The sequence below is a fragment of the Diadema antillarum genome, unplaced genomic scaffold, assembly GCF_040938485.1.
Source record: "Diadema antillarum isolate AM-2024a unplaced genomic scaffold, OU_Dant_1.0 seq00000586_RagTag, whole genome shotgun sequence".
Classification (NCBI taxonomy): domain Eukaryota; kingdom Metazoa; phylum Echinodermata; class Echinoidea; order Diadematoida; family Diadematidae; genus Diadema; species Diadema antillarum.
In genome coordinates, this window is record NW_027271520.1 from 1,108,090 (window position 1) to 1,131,146 (window position 23,057).

Genomic DNA, 23,057 nt, shown 5'->3' on the forward strand with positions numbered 1-23,057 from the left:
ATAATCCATGCTAGAGGTTTGGCTCTGTCTCGTGCGACGACTCGCTTGCCACCTTACTGAACTTGCCATTACTATGGCAAGAGGGTTGTTTTATGAGCAAGGGTGTACCTTACTCAGCTTTCAAGGGACTATGCCATGCAAATGCATAATGAATCAAAGTGATTCATAATATCCTATAAATCACTTAAGTGCCCATAAGAATATCCAAATATTTGCTATATATTTTATGATTTTTCCACTATGTTTCTTTACATTACTTGGATATGTCCACAAATAACGGCTTCCAAACGAAGATACTGTCAATGACATCATCCGTCAGTCATTGCTAAAGTAGTAATATGATTTATAAAAGACATCTAAATGCACCTTTCCCTAGAATGAGCATAACTTGTATGCTTCCCTGCCATGTCTTTTGCTAATCATATCAGTACCACGGAAACATGCAAGTTATAGCAGGTGTTTGCATCGCATAGTTCCTTTAATCTTCTGGGCTGCTCCTCCCTATCATTTGTACTTGATTTTTCTTGATAGATGCATAGTAAGCATCATGCAAGAAAGGTTACACCCACTCCCTTGTCTCACTTGTACACTGCACCAGGGACATTTGTCTTTCCTCAACTGATTCACATACACACCAAACTGTAATGTAAATGTTGGGTACAAGCAGGACGTGGAATAGAGCCTTGACTTAATCATATCAACAGCTTTGGATTTTCACATATCCACTTCCTCACGATGCACGCCAAGTGCATTGCGAGGTGTAATCATAATAATTTAACTATGAGCAGTGATGTTAGCAGCTCTTGCTGCAACAGCACTGTCAAGGTAATGACACAGATCCAGCATCCTGATTGGCTGTTGCTCCCTGAAACTGTTGTCCCAGCAACAGTAGTTGCTATCCTAACATGGAAATGTAGCCAAGGTATCCCATCTTGGCTGTGGTCATCAATGGACTCAACATGATTCATACTCATATGTAATTGCATACGAGTATATATATACACACATAAATAAATACAGAATTTATAATCACAGAGGCATGGAATGACCGACAAGGATCAAACTTGCATGAAAAAATCATGCAGAAAGTTATTTCAATGCATTATCACAAAATATGAAATGTTTATACATGAGTTATGAGTACATACAGATGCATATTCATAAAATGCCAAACATCCATGTATCTTCCTGCTGTTCCCAATTACATCAAAGGACGTTGGTGATGTCACCCAGGTGTTATATCTCTAAACATTACAAAACCTTATACAATACCAATTTTTATGTCCGTTACCAAACACAATTTGAATAGAAGCTGAGCGTCCCCAAAGAAGTTTATCAAAAACAAAACAAACTAACTAAAAATTGAAACACCCTCTGCCCTGAAGACATAAATTTCTTCTGGGTAATTTCGATTCGAAAAGAAAAAAAGAAGAACAAGAAACCAATACTGGATTTTCATCTTAACACGAAGGGCAAAAATCACTTTTTTCTAACTTCTGTTCACATTCCTATCTAGGCTGGATCTTGACTGTCAATACAGTATGTAAAAAAAAAAAAAAAAAATTACAACGGGACCTTCCGCAATGATAACTTTTAAAATAGCAAATCAATCCAAATACTATTTCAGGGTATGAAAATATAACTCATTGCCCACATCTTACAGAAACCCCCATTCGATTTGATTCAGTGGTTAAAGAGAAATGAGAATTTTTTAGAGCATGTCAGGAATCTCTTCCCTCCTAGTTCTGTCCATTATGTTCACAGTCAAAGAGCATCCAAGTGCTAAACTTGGAAGAATCAGACTCATGACTTGCTTTACAACAGGCCACATTTCTCTGTGACCACATAACCAAATTGAATGGGGTTTTCTGCAAAATAGAGCTAAGATGTTATACTATCTTAAGGCCCTGAAGGAGCATTTAGACAGTTTAATCATATTGGGAGTTTTCAATGCAAACATCCGATTGTATTTTTTATTTTTTTATTTTTTTATTTTTATTTTTTTTTGGGGGGGGGACATAATTTACAATGTGAGTTGTCTTACCCATTCCAGATTATCTTCACTTATTTTTGTCCATAGGTTTAATGTGCTGCTTTGTACAGAAATAAGGCACATCGTCATCATATTCATCATTGACTATAAACCAGTGGGAAATCACAAGGTACATGACAAAGCTGCGTTCGGTTCATGAATACAGCCACCCACGGATATTCCCCCGTGGGAAAACCCGAGTGCAGTCATAGATTCTTCAAGGAAATGTATGGCTGACACACTGGGTGATTTTAAGTTTGGTGCTAGTGCTGGTTTAGTGTTGGTGCTCCCACACAACTGCCCTAAAATCGAGCTCCGAAACCGACAGTCAGATTATCACAAGTGATACCAATAATAATCATCAAACTCCAACACTTTTGTGTTATCTTTGGATCACACCATAGCGAAGAAAGACAGGAAGTAAACGATGTAAGAAGAGGCATCAGAAGAATGAAAACGCCACAAATTTCTTAACATCTCCAAAATGCCACAATCTTAGTTTTATTCCTAGGCACAGATCTATGTGGCCACATAAATTATAGAGTATTTTGTGTACTTTCCACATGTGACTACTGCAGTGGCTGAGGCTATGTTAGTACTTGACATGAGTGGAGACATCTTGCATCCGTGGACTAGCTCCATGAATGTGAGTTTTGCACATACCAGTATAGCAATGCTCACACCAGCACTGAACTTGAAATGACAATCTGGCGATACTGTATTGTAAAAGTGATTGAATCCTGCATGTTTTAATTCCTCAGAATCAGGACATTAATTAGGGGAGCATGTGGCATCCACAAATATTCACCTGCTTTTAGTTTTTGCACTAGCTTCTGGTTGCGCAAAATGCATGAAAATGTCCATACAGCAAAAAATTTCCCCTTGACAGTAACCTAATCATAATCCCAATGGGGGGAAAAAGCATGTAGATTGCCAACAAAAAACAGTGCCACTCACTTCAGAAAACGACATTCTACACTGGGATCAACACCAGCTACCAGAACTACATCATAATTTAGAGGTCAACCCGCCAACACCGAATGATTTCAAGTCTGGGATTATTGCATGGCCAAGTGTTGACTTAGCCACTCTACACACAAGTACTAGCATCAAATTTTGAATCACCCACGGAATTGTGCGACTTGCAGCGGCCATGGGAACTCGAGAAATATGAGTAGGCTTCAGGGGATAGTGGTTTCTGCAGTTTCTGCATGGGCACAGGGAAGTAACATATCTATCATTACCAAGCCCATATCAAAAATGAAATTGTGCGTATACAATGCATGCATGAAATCAAACATCATTCACGAACACAGGTCTGCTGGTACTAGTATTACATCAAACAGATGGGATTAGCAAAAACCCACGATTACCTCTCTGGGTATGAAAACAGACATTTTTTAACAAGTGAGAATCGAGAGTTTCTCAACCATTTCGTAATCTTGGGTACAGGTGAAATCAATTGCACAAGGGATTTCTGAGGACAAAAGCAACTGAAAAGGGCTAGATATGTCACTGACACAACAATCCATACACGATTACACTTACGATTATCACTTATACTTTTGTATTCATATATTGTAAATATGTTTGTGCTCTCATACCCCGAGAGGGGGTCGATAGAGTCAATAAAATCTTACAAATCTTACAAATCTTACACTCTCTCTAAAAATGCTTGCACTGGAAATATATATATTTTTTTTAGCCCCATGTTGTTTTTTTATCATATATTATCATTTATTTTATTTTTTTTGCTAATGTATACTTAATGCACATATCACACAAACATACTGCTCTGAGCATCACAGCAAGCCTTCATAATAATCATCAGATGTCAAATCTGACAAATTTCTCTTCTCCCAAGGGCTCGAGAAATTTCTTTCCAGCTCCTGAGTGCCCCGATCAGCATCATCTCAATACCTACACGTAATCTACTCAGTTCTGTCACTACCCATACTCTAACGCTATACAGCTACCACCTTGTCCATCTTGCCTCCCATAAAAAAAGAAAGGAAACAAGATCTACATCAATACTTTGGAAGAGCATCCCACACAAGATATATCATCATTTCACACAAAATGCTATTTCCAAAGAAAACTTTGGTGTCATTTTTCACGGCATGGATAGCTGCCACTCTCTACAATTAAAATGCACATGTCTGGATTTTGTTCTTTTTATAAAATGGTAATGAAAGTCAACATTTTCTTTGGATGCATTGTGGAGTCAATACCTGCCTTTTTTTTCTTTCTTTTTTTGTTTGCAACACAAGCACAGATATCAAATAAAAGTTTTTTTTTTAAACTTATCTAGTATAATTATGCCTGAATGAATTCTGACTATAGATCAACAAAATGAAGGCATACCTATCTGATTGTACACACATAATCATATTCCTCCCAAGATCTGAGCGTCCTAAGTACGAATAGAGAGAGGTCTACTCTGCCCATAAACAGTAAGGCAAGTATGCCATTCATGACGTATCCACGTTGCATGGAACACCATATTCATAGACAAATACTGCTGACCGCTATCCAAATGTAGAAACTTGATGACCACAAGGTGGCGGAGGTTAAAAGAAATCTGAAGTCATTCACCATTCCGGCGGACACATGTTCTACCATTATTCCTCACTGCCAACTAGGACTGTATATGCCATGATATTTTTTAGCGAGTCTAATTTTTCGCGAATGGGGACCTCTTAACAAATCCGTGAGTGGTATAATTTGGGTTCGAGGAGTACAGTAATATACGGAGAAATGTGCGCGTGCATGTAGCATTCATGTCGGGATCAGAGTAAATATTTTTGTCTGCTGTCAAATTTACGAATAGTACCTAACTCCTGAAATATGCGAAAAGAAAAACTTTGTGAAATATATGGCGTATACAGTACTCTGACAGAGCACATTTCTACTTTCTGTGTTTTCTTTCTGGGGTAACAATCTATTCTTGAAAGGACTGTTAGAGTGAAGACAGTATCAATTTGCCTTCATCTCTTTTTATATTAAAAACAGAAGAACATACTTTTAGCTTGTCAAATGCTACATAAAAAAAAGAGAGAAAAATATAAGTCAACAACATATCTCGATTACAGTGAAACTAATGGCTCCCAATTAAGTCAGAAGAACACATGATTTCTGCTATGTGATCAAGACTCTACACAAATCTATCAGAAATGGTGTTGGATACATACACAAGTTCTATCGGGCATGCTGCCCGTGCATTGCATCTGTGAAGAAATTCCAGGATAGGAGCGAAGAGGTAGGTCCAATCAAGTATCGAATATTGTCACTCACCAATACCTCGTATTCACAGTATTATTCTTTTTCTGTACAACTACTCATTTTTGTCTTCATATCTGAAAAAGGGATGAATAGAAACAGTATACATTGAACGACCTGACTGTTGGAGGGACACAGACGATTGTGAACAGCGCCCTCTTGGCTGGTACTTCCCGCTAGTCCACTCCCTTCAGTTGCTGCAAGGCCGCATGGATCCTGACGCTCAGTCTCTGCTCGAAATCGTAATCCTTGTAGTTATCCTGTTGGCATACACGAAATTAATACAAGAAACAGAGGATGCACAATTGTCGCAGTCCTGATGTTCATTTCTCATGAAAAACAGTGAAGTCACTCACTTAAAGGAAAAGTTCACCTTGATATATGCATGTGAATTGAGAGACTACAGCAATAAGAACACATCAGTGAAAGTTTAAGAAAAAATTGGACAATTCGTTCAGAAGTTATGAATTTTGTGCACAGTCACTGCTGGATGAAAAAACCACTACAGTATATGATTCACAAGTGTAGAAAGATATAAGGAAAATCAAAAGAGAATTCCACGAAATTTCATTTTTTGAAAAAAGTACACATTCTCTCTCGACTTGTTACTGGAATATCTGAAGGGTTATACTATTCTCCCTGCTTCTGAAAGAGATATTAAAATCAAGTGCTCTTTCATGACACAAGAAAAGTGAAAATATGTTGCATTTTCTTTCTATTTTCTTTATATGGTTCTACGCACATGACATCAAAAACTGTAATAATCTTCTCATCCAGCACTAGCGGCACTGAGACTTTAAAAATTCACAACTTTTGAACAGATTGTTCGATTTTCCTCAAACTTTCACTGATGTGTTCTACTAATATTGCTGCATTCTCTCAATCCACATGCATATTATTCTGACAGACTGACAATACAATCAACACACTTTCTCTGTATAACATCATCCCAAAGTGGTAGCAATTCATGAGATCTGGTCTCTTCTAACAGTTTCTCATTTGGTGGCGAAGGCTTGCTGGGATATTTTGCCATTTTGCTGGAAATTGATCGTTTGCACTGTGTGTATGTGTGTCACCTTGGGCTTCTCGACACAAAATAGTGATTTCAAACATTTTCCTTTGCTCACCTTGGCCCTGAGTATCAGCGCCTTTCCTCGACTGGCCGTCTGTGGGTGGGATGGAATGTTCCATTGTACGGGATGGAATGTTCCATTGTACAACATGCGGGGTAGAAAAACAAAATAAAGCAAAACCGTGAAGAGAGAAACAAGAATTTATAGGAATATGAGAGGAGACAAGGAGGCATATGTGACCGTGCACCTCAAAACGAACATAAAGTCGCACACACTGATTTTGAGTGAGGACTGAAAATAAGTGAAATGGGTCAACCTAGCCGAACTTGACTTTTTCATATTTTCTGAAATAGCGGGTCTTCTTTTACATTATGCTAAAATTTGGTATCATAAAACAGGCAGGAAAGAGTGTTTTTTTAGCAGTTTATCTCGAACATTTTTGGTATAATAGTGTGATTAGGTGTGTCTTTAGAATCCCTTTTTCATTTCTGAAAAACCTTGTCCACACTCTTCACTTTCAACTCTAATAACTTTTAAAAGGATAGTGCTACTACTTTGAAAGTTGGCATTAATTATGGACAGAATGTGCTAATGAGGCATGCTTAATTTCAGTTTAATCTAATAATCCCTTCATTGTTGTTGCTCTGATGGTTAACTTCCTGTTTTTTGTCCCATTGATCGCACAGCCAGCACGGTTTGGTAAAGATTAAGCGCTTGGATAGACACTGTACTTCAGAGCCTCTTTTCTCAGTTCACACTTTTCCTGAGTTTGTGCTTTCTTTCCAATATTTAGATAGGTTAGGAGAGTCCATTTGATTTGAGTTATACATCATTTTAAAGCTTAAAGTCTGCTCTTTCAGAATATGGTCTAAACTAAAAATTCATGTCTGGTGACTCTTTGTTTGTTTTGAGGTGCAGGGTCACATATAATCACATAATGTCTCTGTGTGAATCTTGATTTATGAATTATAGCGCTCCTCGGATGTAAGTAAAAACACCTTGTACAGCCAAAAGGAGCACATCTTACAAGACGAAAACAGTTTAGGCCTCATACAGCAAAAATTTGATTAAGATCACAAGATAAACATATTTTTGTGGCACAGAAAAAATTGGTCAAAAACAAAAATGCAACTGAGAAATGGCAATAATGTCTCATGTCACAGAAAAATTGGTCAAAAACAAATTTGCAACTCAGAAATGGCAGTAATATCTTTTGGCTTGCTAGTCTACAGCTACGTTATGACTGGGTGGTTTACTGGGTGCTGATGTAAAAAAAAGCTTGACAAGATAAAACTATGGGTACTGGCACATAAAAGAAGATACAATGTGCCTATAACTCACTGCAACACTACTCATCACATGTACTTATTATATATGGGAACTACAACTCCTAAACATTGAGCTAGACAATCATTCTGATCCACTAACATCCACGGCAAACAAGCTCTCTCAGGACTTCTACACACTGGGTAATTGCATGAAATATAAGAATTATATCAGCCACATTAGAATATACAGGGCCCTTTTCCTGCATTACATACGACATCAAAAAGTGCTGTCAAATCATGAGAGAAAGTGTCTGTAACCTACAATACAAGATTGGTGATAAATTGTGTCTGGTCCAATGATCAAGAAACGAGCAGGCAATACTAAAGAAATGGTGCACACAATTGGCCAAAAGCTAGCCAGCAAATCACTAAAGGTTGGTAGAAGCCTGAATCTCCTATTGTATGATCTTCCCAGCTAAAGAAAGTTTTCTGCATGATTGTCTGTGGCCTGTATAACACTCTGGCGAACAAGAAAGTGTCAGCAAGACCGCTCTGTTGACATACCGCTTGTCCACCAGCTAGCATGGCTCCCAGTTCGAAGCAGGCATAGGGGGCAGCGTGCCCCTCTTGGTTCTTAGACCCCGACAGCGCCATGCAATCCTCGAAACACTGGAGGCAAAGGAGAGAAAAAAATATGGTCATCAAAAAGACAAAGAAACAGAACAATGTTACATTACCAGGAGAGGGAAGACTTGTTACGAAAAATGCAAAACGGACATGATATGGAATAAACAGTCATGTCCTGCGGCACATTTGACTTCTGCTGATGTGACAATAGGTTTTCAGATCATGAATTCTGGAAATGCTTGTTCACAATATATAACACAGATTTCATCACCTCATCATCATCACCATCACCACCATCATCACTATCATCATTATTATCACTATCATCACTACCAGCATCATCTTCATTACCATCATCATTATTATCATTACCATCATCATTATTATCATCATCTTCATCATTATCATCATCATCATCACAACCATTATCATCATCATCACCACCATCACCACCACCATGACCACCCGCATCATCTTCATCACCATCATCACCATCACCATCACCATCACCTTAATCATCATCCTAACCATCGCAATCACTATCACCATCACCTTAATCATCATCCCAACCATCACCATCACCTTAATCATCATCCCAACCATCACCATCACCTTAATCATCATCCCAACCATCATCATCCCAGCCATCACCATCACCATCACCGTCACCATCACCGTCACCATCACCACCAACATCATCACCATCACCATCACTACCATCAACATCACCATCACCATCACCATCACCACCATCACCATCACCATCACCATCACCACCACCACCATCATCATCATCACCACCACCATCACCACCAGTGACCACCATCAGCATCTTTATCATCATCACCATAATCATCATCATCATCAGCAGCACCATTATCTTTGTCCTCATATCCATCATCACCTTCGTACTAAGGAAACAGTCTCACACGCTAGCAACTCCCATTTGATTCATTTTTTTTTTACTTTCCCAAAATCAAAGGAGCTTCCGTCCCCCCCCCCCCCAAATTACAGCTCCACCCACACCCCAGTCAGACTGACCTGCATAGCAATCTCCACGTTGCCAAGACAACGGTGGATGGCACCTTTCAACAGGGCGATGAGAGCCTTCTGGGTCTTGTCACTGTCTGCATTATCACACTCTGATGGAGTAAATGGATTAAAGAAAAAAAAAACCAATGTAAAGTCAATCTTGTCACATGAAATGTATGCATGTCACCTAATGTGCATGTTCTTGTGTTGTTAAATTGTTTGTTTTCCCCTTTGCTTAATTGGGGGGGGGGGGGGGGAGGGGTAAAACATCCTTAACCAAGACCAAATGTACAATTTAAGAAGCTATTGTGGATCAGGCAAAGACTATAATTATGAAATTCCTGGTTTGAGTTCCCTGGCTGCAGCAGTTGTGCCCCTTGTCAATGCAATGTATCCCCAGTCCTTCACGGGGGACTTAACTCTTTATGTGCCAGGATGTAAACTCCCTGTGTGCCACATTATTCTGAGACCACAACGTAGGCATGCTTTGGGTAGACATCCTGTCTTTTAAAATCTATGTGACTTTTTATGCTTTTTTTGTTACACTGCACATATAATGAGCAAAATTGTAGAGAAAATATCAAACTTTTGAACAATAACAAACTGAAGACAGTGAACAAGCACACAAACATACAATACACAACACATGATAAATGAAACATGGGAACTACAAAAAACCAGGAGTCTTGTCAGGACACCACTGTCCCTGCCTCCTTGTGCAGCGTTCCACCGGCAGACTCCTACCTTTCAGCATCCTCCTGAGGGCGTCCTCCGAGCAGTCCGGCATGGCCTTCCACAGGTAGAGCACCTCGATGGCCATCAGCCGGGACTGGGGGGCCGTCGGGGTCTTCTTCTTGAACTTGCCCGCCTTGCGGATGACAAACGACTCCAGCTGGTTGTTCTTCTTCTTGGCCAGCCCCGGCACCTCCCGGAAGAGCTCCTGGGCTGTTTCTACCTGACCGAGGGCGCCCTGGCAGACTTTTGGTTTCATTGGAAGGAGGGATGGGTGGGAGAGGCATGTATTATTTCTCAGCATTGTATCTATTTCTCTAAAAAAAGAAATAACATACAGGTGAATGCTCATAACGGTGGGATGACCAGTAGCGGATCCAGGCGGGGGTGCACCAGATGCTCCCCCCTCCCCCACCCTTTATTTTTTGTTAAAACAAAAGAAATAAAAATAAAAAGTGGGGGGCATGTGCACTCCCCTTCAAATTTTGTACTGGCAACCCCCCTTACGGAATTCCTGGATCTGCCCCTGACGACCCTACTCAGCACTGTGGTCTTAACAGTGTTGTTTTAATGAGGGGTCCCTTCAAGGAAAATTCAATCCTGCTACTATGTGGCTTTGTATGAAAACAAAACTAGAAATGTCGCTATGGTGACTGGTATGCCTCCGCCATAATGCATGGTTCGCCGAATAGGTCTATAGCACAATGCCTTGACAATGTGTGATGACAGTTTCACATAACTGGCAAAATATTAAAGGCATACAATCGTGGCGAGTGGTTTGTGCGGCACGGAGACGAACGCAACACGCTGCCTCCCCCATTCTGTATCAAATGTAGTGACCCCGAATGAGAATAGCGCTGGCTCAATGGTCAGCGAACAACACTGTAGACTACAAGAGTTCTGTGCTACAAATCTCCTGACCCAAAATGGCTGTCCGAGCGAGCCACGAGAGCTTCCGAATGGATGCACATTCTCAGCGCACATGCGCATGAAGAGAGGCCAAAAGAGCCACGCGTCTTCTGGCCTCTCTCCTCCAATCACCGCAGCTCGCGGTCACAATGTTTGTGTATGATGCGTACACACACACGCACATACACACACGTGTCTCAGTGGCAGCATTGTCCCACACGTTTATGGATATAGCACCGAGTCTGGCATTGCGCAATTGCATGCACAAACTTCGGTCGTTCGGAGTTTACGTACCATTAGGCTGTAGGGATGACGACCGTCTGCCTTTAAAGTGACAGGTTTGTCACACATGCATTGAATGTTCACTTTCTTTGAACTAGGTTTATTTGGATGAATGGCTATACTGTCTAATAAGAGTGCAAGTATTTGGAGATTTATACCCAACTTTTGACCCTTTTATAAGTTTAAAGATGTGAAATTTAACACTTTCACTTGACCTTTGACCTTTTGGCCTTTGTCTTTTTGACAAGAAACTTCCCAGAGAATCTGTATTGGGTAATACATGCATACACTAAGTTTCAAGAGTTGACCTCGACCTTTGACCCCTGACCTTTGACCCCTGACCCCTAAATTCCCTATATGATCACTGCAAGTCAGTACATGCATACCAGTAGATACTAAGTTCCATGAAGATACCTTGAAATATTTGTGAGATATGGAGAAAAAAGTGAAATCTTAACATTTTCACTCGACCTTTGACCCTTGTCCTTTGACCTCATGACCCAAAACTCTCTCTGGGGAATCTTTATTTGGTAGTTCATGTATACACTAGGTTTCAAGAAAATACCTCCAGGCATTGCAAAGATATAGGGGAAATAGTGAAATTTTGAGCATTTGGACTTGACCTTTTGACCTTTGACCTTGAGCACCCAAAAGTTGATAGGCACAACTTCGCCCACTCATACATATACATGCCAAGTTTCATTTGGATACCTCTAACGGTTTTTTAGATACGCTGTCCACAAAATTGATTACGGACGGAAGGACGGACGGACAACCCGAAAAACATAATGCCTCCGGCGACACTTCGTGGCGGAGGCATAAAAATCAGAAGTAAATCAATGAAAATTTTGGGGGAAAACACAGATGCATACAAAAGTTATGATCTGTAAAAGTTTAGAGAGTGAGACAAATTGGCAAGCCTCTGTGACACATAGGTAAAACACTTACAGCAATTGTCTACATAAAACATCTTACATTGTTTTAAGGTTCTAGCACACATAAAGTCATAAATTCAGAGCTTTCGAATGGATAGTCCCAATGTCTTCACATTTTGTGTTTCATTGATCTTTCTGCAGTCATCAAATCCACGTACTATAAAGCTAGAATTTTTGTGGCATGATATTTTCATTAATTGCCATGGGCATTCAATGCATACAGTGTAGACAAAAATTTTTGCATGTATTCTAATTTTGCGAATCGTGGCTCTCTCGAAATTCGCATAAATGAAATACATGTGAACATTTCTGGTTTTACAGTAAATGTTTAGGAAACTTCCCCTTAAAGAGGGCAAGTTGCATTTATGACATGTAACACATCTGATAATACTCACTGGCGGTGAGGAAAGCATAGTAGCTCTGCGCCCATCTCGATTCATCCTTCAACCTGCATCACAGCAAGAGAAGATATTACACAACCAGGGTCAATCATAAAGCAAAAAATGCCTGAAAACGTATGGTCAAAAAAAATTGCTAATATCTCAATTTTGGTTTTGTTATAAGCCGCCAAATTTTGACAGGAGAAGAGATTACTCTCCCAGATGAGACAAACTTTGATAACTTAAGTCGGTCAACTCAAATGATTATTTTATCCATTACAAAGAATCCTAATCTACAACTTTTTGTGGGTTTGGAGTTGGACGGTCACATAATTGTGATGAAACTCACCTGGCAAATGCCAGCAGACTCTCTTCCCAGTTGAGGCGCATCAAGTTACACCAGCCCAGCTCGTAGAGACAGATCAGCTGGATCTCACGCTGCTCCACACACGCCTCCAACGCTGCCTCGTATGTCTTCAGAGCAAGGTCTAGGTTTCCCTGGTGACACAAGTGTAATATTCAAACATAAATATACCAAAACACATAACTGAACAGTGGTCTATATACAGTCAAACTTGTCTATAGTGGCCACCCAAGGGAAATGACAAAAGTGGCTGCTATAGACAGGTGGCTGCTATAGACAGGTGGCCAATATAGACAGGTCAGTGGCCATTTTGACTTTCAACACCTGTATTGTATAATAGCATAAAATATCACATTATTCTTAAAAAAAAAAAAACAGCAAATAGGTTTGCATGAGCAACTATAATATGGGGATTTTTTTTTTTACAATTTACTTCATTTTGAATTTTCTTTTAGCCTACTTCTGATCTTTTGATAGGACTCAGTAGAATTCATGCACTGAATTTAAAAGCTGATGAATTCATGGCTGATTTAATGCTTTCATTGTTAAATTTTTGTGGAGGCTTTGAGCAGTTAGATATTCACCACGGTATACAAAATGAGTGGCCACTGGCCGCGTTAGGCAGGTGACCACGTTATAAAGTATATTGTACAGCCAGATCGTGAGCCAGTTTCTTTTTTCAAAGTTAATTTGGTACTTCACTCAGTTTCAGAGCAACATAACGTTCAAGACTGCCCCACATAACATTTCATGGAATTCATGTTCAACCACAGAATGAACTTGCACAGAGCAGGTGACAAGAATTGGTCTGTACATTTACACTCAGGAAAGTACCATTCACTGTCTTGTATTGAATGCATTAACAAACTTTCTATCAACATTTATACCAAATACTAGGCTTTTAACAAACAGTTCGTTGCTTTCAGGTGGATGTTCTGGCGAGCGCCATTCATGACGATTACATGAAATCATTACATCACAGATGCTGATCTCTGTGAATTCAAAAACCAACACGCCTTTCAGCGCAAATATCTTTCTTCTCATGCACAACATGGAACTTGTCGTGCAAACGGCAGAATGTTGTTAGCGCGCTTCCCTGCGCATGGCAGAATGTTGTTGAATCCTATGCGCATTCCCACAGCCTAGTGACAATCTGCGATGCCACACGGAAGCGCTGTAACGACAATCTGCCATGCGCATGACGAACTATGAACTGCCATATGAATTGGAAGCTAACCTGCAGCTTCTGTACCCGCCCCTCGTAGAACATCACCAGAGCCGAGTTTGGGTATGCCGCTTTCCTCTCCTCCAAGATTTTCAGTGCCTCGTTGATGCACGATTCCTTGTTCTTACTGTCGATACCGAAAAATGGACGGACTACTGTGTGGTACCATAGTAGTGTTAACCTGCAAAGACAAAAAACAAAACAAAACACCAAAACAGAATGTATCAAATGAGGTTATGACATGGGTTTCAGAATGTGGTTATTCAGAAGCACTGAATTGAGTCACATTTGAGCTCTTTATTTTCTTTAATACTAACAGCATGGGCGTGCAAAAGGTGTGCAACAAAAAAAGCATAACAGCAAGACATGTTACCCTGTTGGAAGGCACATTACCTAATAAACACAAGGAAAAGTAGAAATTACGCGGTGCGTAATATATGTCCCCGCCGGAAGTAGCATTTTGTAAAAAAATGTGCAATATAGGTAAAAAATCAAGGTCAAAGGTCAAAGAAGACAAAGGTCAAAATTCTGTGTAGAAATTTTGAAGCCCTCACCTAGTGCTATCACATAAAGCAAATGGAATCGAAATTGGGTTAGAAATGGCGAAGGAGTAGCATTTTGTAGCCAATGTACAATATAGGTCAAAAATCAAGGTCAAAGGTCAAAGAAGACAAAGGTCACAATTCTGTGTAGAAGTTTTGAAGCCCTCACCTAGTGCTATCACATAAAGCAAACGGAATCGAAATCGGGTTAGAAATGGCGAAGGAGTAGCATTTTGTAGCAAAATGCACAATATAGGTCAAAAATCAAGGTCAAAGGTCAAAGAAGTCAAAGGTCAAAATTCTGTGTAGAAGTTTTGAAGCCCTCACCTAGTGCCATCACATAAAGCAAACGGAATCGAAATCGGGTTAGAAATGGCGAAGGAGTAGCATTTTGTAGCAAAATGTACAATATAGGTCAAAGGTCAAGGTCAAAGGTCACAACTGAAATTCTGTGTACAAGTTTTAAAGCTCCCATGTAGTGCTATCATATAAAGCAAACAGAATCAAAATTGGCTCATAAATGACAGAGAAGTAGCAAATTGAACATTTTGATCACACACGGACGCACACACGGACGGACGCACGGACGGACGGACGGACGCACGGACGCACGGACGCACGGACACACACACGTACGGAGCCCGTTTCATAGTCCCCTGCTCGAACTCGTTCGGCGGGGACAATAAATGGCTGTGAATAATACGAAGAGTGCCAATGATTGTAGAAGGGGTAAGAAAAAAAAAAGGAAATTGGTGAAGCAAACAGAATCGGAACCGGCCAAAGAATGGCAATGAAGAAGCATTCAGTAGCAAATCTATAATATAGGTCAAAAATGAAGATAAAAGGTCAAAGGGGTCAAAGGTGAAAATTCTGTGTAGAAGTTTTGAAGCCCTCACCTAGTGCCGTCACATAAAGCGAAACGGAATCGAAATCGGGTTAGAAATGGCGAAGGAGTAGCATTTTGTAGCAAAATGTACAATACAGGTCAAAAAATCAAGGTCAAAGGTCAAAGAAGTCAAAGGTCAAAATTCTGTGTAGAAGTTTTGAAGCCCTCACCTAGTGCCATCACATAAAGCAAACGGAATCGAAATCGGGTTAGAAATGGCGAAGGAGTAGCATTTTGTAGCAAAATGTACAATATAGGTCAAAAAATCAAGGTCAAAGGTCAAAGAAGTCAAAGGTCAAAATTCTGTGTAGAAGTTTTGAAGCCCTCACCTAGTGCCATCACATAAAGCAAACGGAATCGAAATCGGGTTAGAAATGGCGAAGGAGTAGCATTTTGTAGCAAAATGTACAATATAGGTCAAAGGTCAAGGTCAAAGGTCACGACTGAAATTCTGTGTAGAAGTTTCAAAGCTCCCATGTAGTGCTATCATATAAAGCAAACAGAATCAAAATTGGCTCATAAATGACAGAGAAGTAGCAAATTGAAGATTTTGATCACACACGGACGCACACACGGACACACAGACGGACGGACGGACGGACACACGGACGGACACACGGACACACACACGTACGGAGCATGTTTCATAGTCCCCTGCTCGAACTCGTTCGGCGGGGACAATAACTGAAATCTCACTGATGTCACAATGCATACTTTAGCAGTGCGCACTCAATAAGTTGTTACACGTGCATGGCACTCTCGAAATCCCTTATTTCTGTGAAACAATTTCTAGATTGTGTACTCTTAAGAGTGTTTGGAATGAACATCTTTGGACATCTTGGTCTTTTAAGCAAGTTGTACAAATGTACATGTAGCTGACTAGGTTTCACCTATGAAAGTATGTGAATAAAATGTTGTTAGTTTTCGACCAAGTTTATAAAACAAATAACGCACAGGTTTACATATGTTACATTAGTTGAGATGCAGCTCACTCTCTAGTATTCATGCAACATGCACTCAGCTGCACACATGCACACACACACACACACACACACACACACACACACTCCTCACATGGCTAGCGGAGCCTTCATGTCGGTGCTGTGGCTGGCCTCATCCAGGCACTTGAGGCCAAACTCCCGGTTGCCGTGGAAACCCAGGAGGTTGACAACCTTGAGCAGGCTGGGCGGCATCATGGAGATTACGAGCTGGAGGAGTCCGTAGCCAAAGGACACGCCCCCTTTCAGCCTGGCGAGGGAGTCCTCTGCCACAGCCACAAAGTCCTTCTGGGTGAGCGTGGTGTCACTGGAGAGGTCAAGGGTCGCTGGCTCACCCTCGGCCTCCACCGCCTCGCCGTTCGTTACCTCCGAATCGGGCTGGGCCTCTTCCACAGTGTCGTCCAGCAAGAGTTCTGGGCGATCGTCCATCTTCTGGCCCCGCGCCTCGTAAATCGTTGCGATGTCGCGATACACCTTCTCGTAGAGTTTATAGCCCTTGCGTATAAGCCAGCCACCCTTCGAATTAATCAATCAATCAATCAGAAATAACAACAACAAAATTGAATGATAACAGGGACTCATTGTAACTTCAATCATCTCAAAATCTAATCTACATGCATGCAGAGATGTAATTATAGCATCAAACAAAATGGCTTCATGCCCATCTTGAGCAGTTTTGCAATGATAATGATAACACTGCAGAAATTAAGGGCATATTGTCAATGGCATGGCTTTATTATTAAAACAAAACTACATTTTGTGACATAGTAACCCATAGCCCTCATTCTCTGCTGTAACAAAGGTTGAAGTAAAAGTGCAGCCATGGAATAAAACCGTTCAAAAACACTCATTTAGTTTCATTACTACATGACAAAGAGCTGGTCTGATGTGACTGTTGGTCATGAAAGTGAAAAAAAAATTGCTGCAGTATTTGAATTAATCAAATGTTATTTACTCTCAATTTCATTACATATAAAGTAATATTACATGTACATAGTTTCACTATCTTTCATCCCTCATTTGAGCAGTGTTATCCACTTCCTGGCCTTCGTTCATCTGGCCTTACTCTCCGGATGCCCATTACACATCTCAAGGGATATGAAAACACGGCATTTTCCTCTATCGCTCCTCGACTATGGAACTCCCACCTAACATTTCTCTGTGAAATTGATAATTTAGCGCACTTCAGAGGTTCATTCAAGACTCACATTTTTCAATGGACATTCAATAGCAAACTCTCCTGGAGGAGTCTGTGCCTTTGAATTTGTTTCTTTTAGACAGATACATGGTGCCATTACAAATGCTGTGAATCAGCAGCTGCAGCAGCAGTAACAACAAAAGAAATATCTGCAGTTTGAATTTAGAGAATAAAAAATATTGGGGTGGGGGAAATAGCCCCAGTAGCAAATTTGAGATTTCAGTGCTCAAAACTGCATACAAAAAAATACATATATATATTTCATGGCACATTCAGCTTTGCAAATATTAAAAACTTGCTTGTCAATTGGTATATCTTATAATGGAAATAATAAACACTGCATGAACATGGAGTAACAACTCCCTATAAAAACAAAAAACAACAACAAATATTGGGTCAGAGACATATCAGCTCATTGATGACAGCAGACTTAACAAACTGTAATAGTCAATGGAAAATGGACAACAAATACATGTAGGGATCATAATAAAGTTTAATTTTATTTTTTTTTAATGAGTTTAACCTTGACTTCAAGGGTGGCATTGTTAGACTTAACATGCATTCAAGGTTTGGGCAGAATTAATCAATACAACAGAAATGGTATGGCAAGTAGAAGCTAAGCAAAAGTGGGCATGTTGGTATTAAGAACACAACACCATGATATCAGTTTTAAGAACACAACATTAGTACTAGCAGAGAATGGTAAGTACTGAAAGGAGGATCCAACCAACTTGCAATCACTTGAAACCTTCCACCCAGCCTTGAGCCACTATATAACACAAAAGCAAATCTGATGTATTTTAAGAAGCATCTGCATTGCAGATGAATGCACAAGGTCCGAGCTTTTCAGGGTATTAAAGGCTAACAAGCAAGATTACTGTGCCCATGCCCACTAAAGCAGTGTGATAATCCAGAGACAATGAGGGTTTAGACGAGTTCTGCAAGGAAGAGACTAAAGAGTAAGTACAGTCACCACCACTTCATCGGGACAGCTTAGAAGTGAAAATTTTGCCCCATTTCAAACCTGATGAAGATGAGCTGATTTTGCTGTAATACATGTTTCCCACACACACCTGCCCAAGTATACTCATATAGCCTTAAACAGGTTAAAAGCAATTATCCAAGTGAAGGGACTAGAAATTGATTCATAAGAAGTGCAATCCATAGGTCCACCTTTCCACATCACACCATAACTTGCGCACACTTGGATATCCAAACAAGCAAAGACAATAGCATTCGTACCAGCAGGCATTAATTAAAGACAGACATTTACATTCAGTTTTCTTTTTCTGATTGCATTTTGATTTGATAAACTAGCGACAGAGACAGATCATGTAAATTTACTGCATATTGGAGCATACTATACATTCATCAACCTTGATGTCTCAACCCATGCTTTTCTCACTGTCTGATAACATTATACCAGTCACTGGTGACACACTTTAAACCTACTTTTTTGCCAGGTAATCCTAAACAGAGCCACAGTCACTTAACTCTTTGTGTACCATGTTCGCAAGCCTGACTCAGTCGCCGGCGTGCCAACTTCGCATATCCCGCTCAAACGCACAAACCCGCTCAAACCGACCGATAAATCGACAAATGCCACAGCACAATGAAAGCTTTTGATGAGATTCTATTCCTGTCACATGTAGCATGTGGTGATTGACTATCAATGGTGTCCCCTAGTGGATTTGAGAGTAAATTCTAAGTCTCTGTCACTATTTTGAGTGCAAAAGTCATTCCTCTAAAATAAAGTTGCTACTGCACATTTAAAAGAAAAACAATCATAGATTTGTCATATAATTTACATCAAAGCAAAGCTGAGCATTTTCTCCACAACATTGCTCATTACATGTCCAGGGTAACAAAAATCTGTTAAAAGTTGTATAGATTGGAAAAACAGAATGCGCTCCCATGGCATGACTATGCTGCTGTCTCAGAATAATATGGCACATAGGGGGTTTTCACCATGGCACATAAAGAGTTAACTAGCTTTGGAAGCCAAGCCCTATAGTGGCAGGCTAAAGGCAAGGCTGGGCATGCCAGTGGACTTTGGATGTATAATAAAGCAATAAAATATGCATAGTTATGCACCATGCACCATGACAGCATATTCACTTAACCAGAAATTACATGACATTGTCAGATTACCCTTTGAAGAACCAAGTTCACCCTCAATATATGTATCGATCGAGTAAATGCAGCAAACTAGTGTAGCACATCGGTGAAAGTGTAACGAAAATTGGACAATCCCTGTGTGCCAAACTCTTCTGAGACAGCAACATACAAACTGTAGTCATTATTTGGGAAAACATTCTGTTTTTCGAAGCAATGTAACTTTTATAGATTTTTGTAACCCTCAACATGTTATAAGCAAAGTTGAAGAGAAAATGCCAGGCTTTGCTTTCACATAAATCTTTCATGTAAATTGTTTGACAAATCTATGATTGCTTTTTTTTTTTTTTTCAAATGACAAGCAGTTACATTATTGTAGAGGCATGACTTTTGCACACTCCAACCCAGTAATTTCCATTTATTATTGACTTATGGTTTCTTTCCTTTTTTTTTCCAATACCCACATCTGCTGCCAAAAATGCAATCAGCTCCAGTTTGTGAAAGTTTCATGAATATTTCTGGTTTTACATTACACTGTGATATCTTCCTGTCGAATACTGATAGGTGTTCCCATTTACCCAAGTCCCTACAAAGAAGGAGGTGACTGTACCGTGATATCTTCCCATCTAATACCGATAAGTGTTCCCATTTACTCAAGTCCCCGTAAAGAGGGAGGCAACTGTACCTTCAGGAAGCCGGTGACCTCATTCCGCGAGAAGATGAGCATGGCCATGTAGAGCTGGCAGTCCGCGGAGAGGATGCGGCGCTGCAGTCGCTCCTCGATGCTCAGCTTGGCCCCACCCGACTCCTTCTTCAGCAGCTTCTGCTTCAGTGACTTCATGAAACCGTCATGGTGCGAGTTGCACAGCTTGTCCGTCTCCTTGATCGCCTCCATCGCGCCATCCAGCTTGTCGTCCTCGTACGTCATCAGCGCATTCTGCAGAGAGGACAACATTTTGCAAGCAATACCGTGCATTCCTGTTTATACATAGCAAACACTGTTATAACGAAATTCCTGGTAGAACAAAGTAACGATTTAAATTAAGTCAAAAATTATCAGTGGCATGTCTTTACATAGTAGAAATTATTATGGAAAATATGTATGTTACTTTTTTAGAATATTTGGGAACTTAAGTGAAAGGCAAAACTTCATTTTTTCACGAAAGTGAACATTTCTTATGGAAGTGCTCTATAATGTAATTGCTGTTAGAACAAAGTATCAACAATTTAATTCAAGTCAAAAATTATCAGCTACTTATCTTTATAGTTTGCTATTAGTGTTAAAGGAAACCCAAACCCAAAGGTGGATTGAGTAAAAACAGCAACATTAGTAGAACACATCAGTGAAAGTTTGAGGAAAATTGGACAATCGATGCAAAAGTTATGAATTTTTAACGTTTTGGTGTTGGAACCGCTGGATGAGGAGACTACTAGAGATTATGTCATATACAATCTGTATGTGTGGACAAAAATATACAGAAAATATAAAGGGAATTCCACAAAAAAAAAATCAATTTATCATGAAAATTACATATTTCATCAACTTCATATTGACATAATGTTAAGGGTAGCAAATATTCCCCCTGCTTTCTGAGAGTGGTTAATCAAGTGCTCTTTCATAATGCTAGAAAAGTGAATCTTTGTGGAAATTTTAGGCAAATATGTTGACAAATTTTCTATAATGATCTGGCACCAGTAAAGAGCTTCGTACATAAGACTTCTGAAGGCAAGGGTGGGAAACTAGCCTGTAATCAGGGAAACTCACCATAAAACTGACAAAACTGGATCCAGCACTCATAAGAGGACTGTAATACCTGCAGAATACAGACAAAAACAAACAAACAAACAAACAGACAAACAAACACTAATCATCACTACACTCTAAATCAAAATACATTTTTTACATTATACAAAGACTACAGCAGTTACTAACTATTTCACCTGTCTTGCACATCACACTTTGGGAAGATGTTTTATAGACAGGACCTTCCCTTTTCAATATCACCTGTCTATTCTTATCATACGGCACCAACATTTCATCACCTTTAAATGTGTTAAACTTCCTTCTTAACTGTCCCATTTCCCCCCCCCCCCCCCCCCCCCCCCCCCGCCGATTGTGCACAATAAAGAAACAACAATGTGGCTTCACATTTCAAAACTGATCTCAACGGTCTTTTGTCTCTTGGAAACACAGCCAATTATGACAACTGGTACCTAATTGAAGTAATTACAGTACCAATTAACAACACAGCAGCCCTTGCCTCGGTCAACATGATGCACAGACAACACCCATCTACAAATGCATGGTAGATCTACACATTAAGGAATGTTTTCGTTATGCAACATTGCAATGACAACAGGCCCATATTGTATTTGTAGGGCCTTGGCATACAGGTAAATTCAATATTTAAGGTGTTAATGTAATTTGACCTCTGTGACACGGTCAACAACATTCTCAATCTCATAACTTGCTAAGAGTCTGACTTTAGTTAACAGTAGGTTAACCCACAGGAACTGCTGATTTTGTTACGACACACATTTTCCATAGACACACCTTGCCCAATTATACTCAGGATTAGTTTCCAACAGGTTAAAATAAATGTTTTTGAATTTTAACTCCTTTAAATTTACATAGAATTTCTAAATTTAAAATATTGAGATTTTCTACGGCAGTCTACTATACCTGTATTTGGTGAAGATTTCCATGGCTTCTTTGAAGCCATTGTTGAGCAGGAGGTTGATGCCTTCCAGCGACAACTTCACGTCATCCACCACTTCCGGAGCAGCGACGACCTCGGCTGCAGCCATGACTATGCACTTTTTCCCACAGAAGCTTTATCTATTGCTGGCTAGCAGTACTGTAGACGTAAACCTGCAGATGGCAGCACAAACATCAATACTATACAGTTGTAGAGTACCGGTATCGTATTTTCATGGGTAAACTCAGCCCATATACGACCCCATTACAAGGGGCCGAGTTTACCTGTTTGTTAGGCCAAGTTTACCCTTAAGTACAGTATAGTACCGGTAGTAGTACATTTAATTTACTTCTCCACAGCCACACTATGTGTACTGTTAAACTGTTCTACGAGACTACTGTCACTGTATATGGCAAATAATTGAAATGTTTTGTGAGGTTTTAATTTCTGCAAATTTTGCGAGTCAGGTGCTATTCGCGAA

The 23,057-nt window shown here is 40.0% G+C and overlaps 1 protein-coding gene across 1 annotated transcript; it reads right to left on the reverse strand.

Moving 5' to 3' along the window:
• Window positions 1–1,327: 1,327 nt before the first annotated feature.
• On the reverse strand, window positions 1,328–22,685 carry LOC139735569 (tetratricopeptide repeat protein 39C-like). The gene is made up of 12 exons (XM_071646326.1): window positions 22,561–22,685; window positions 21,643–21,691; window positions 20,563–20,814; window positions 16,641–17,080; window positions 14,151–14,319; window positions 12,899–13,047; window positions 12,565–12,617; window positions 10,056–10,289; window positions 9,321–9,421; window positions 8,217–8,321; window positions 6,439–6,477; window positions 1,328–5,571 (listed from the first exon to the last, which is right to left on the reverse strand). Exons 1-12 carry the CDS (start codon window positions 22,683–22,685, stop codon window positions 5,488–5,490), a joined length of 1,800 nt encoding a protein of 599 aa, XP_071502427.1. The 3' UTR covers window positions 1,328–5,487.
• Window positions 22,686–23,057: the final 372 nt, after the last annotated feature.

Bases quoted from the DNA above. Each gene is read 5' to 3' on its own strand.
- LOC139735569 (XM_071646326.1), bottom strand. From the start codon at position 22,685: ATGGCTGCAGCCGAGGTCGTCGCTGCTCCGGAAGTGGTGGATGACGTG. The intron at 21,692-22,560 runs GTATAGTAGACT...TGTATTCTGCAG, and splicing joins GAAATCTTCACCAAATACAG to GTATTACAGTCCTCTTATGA. The intron at 6,478-8,216 runs GTATGTCAACAG...TCCCACCCACAG, and splicing joins TGCTAGCTGGTGGACAAGCG to ACGGCCAGTCGAGGAAAGGC.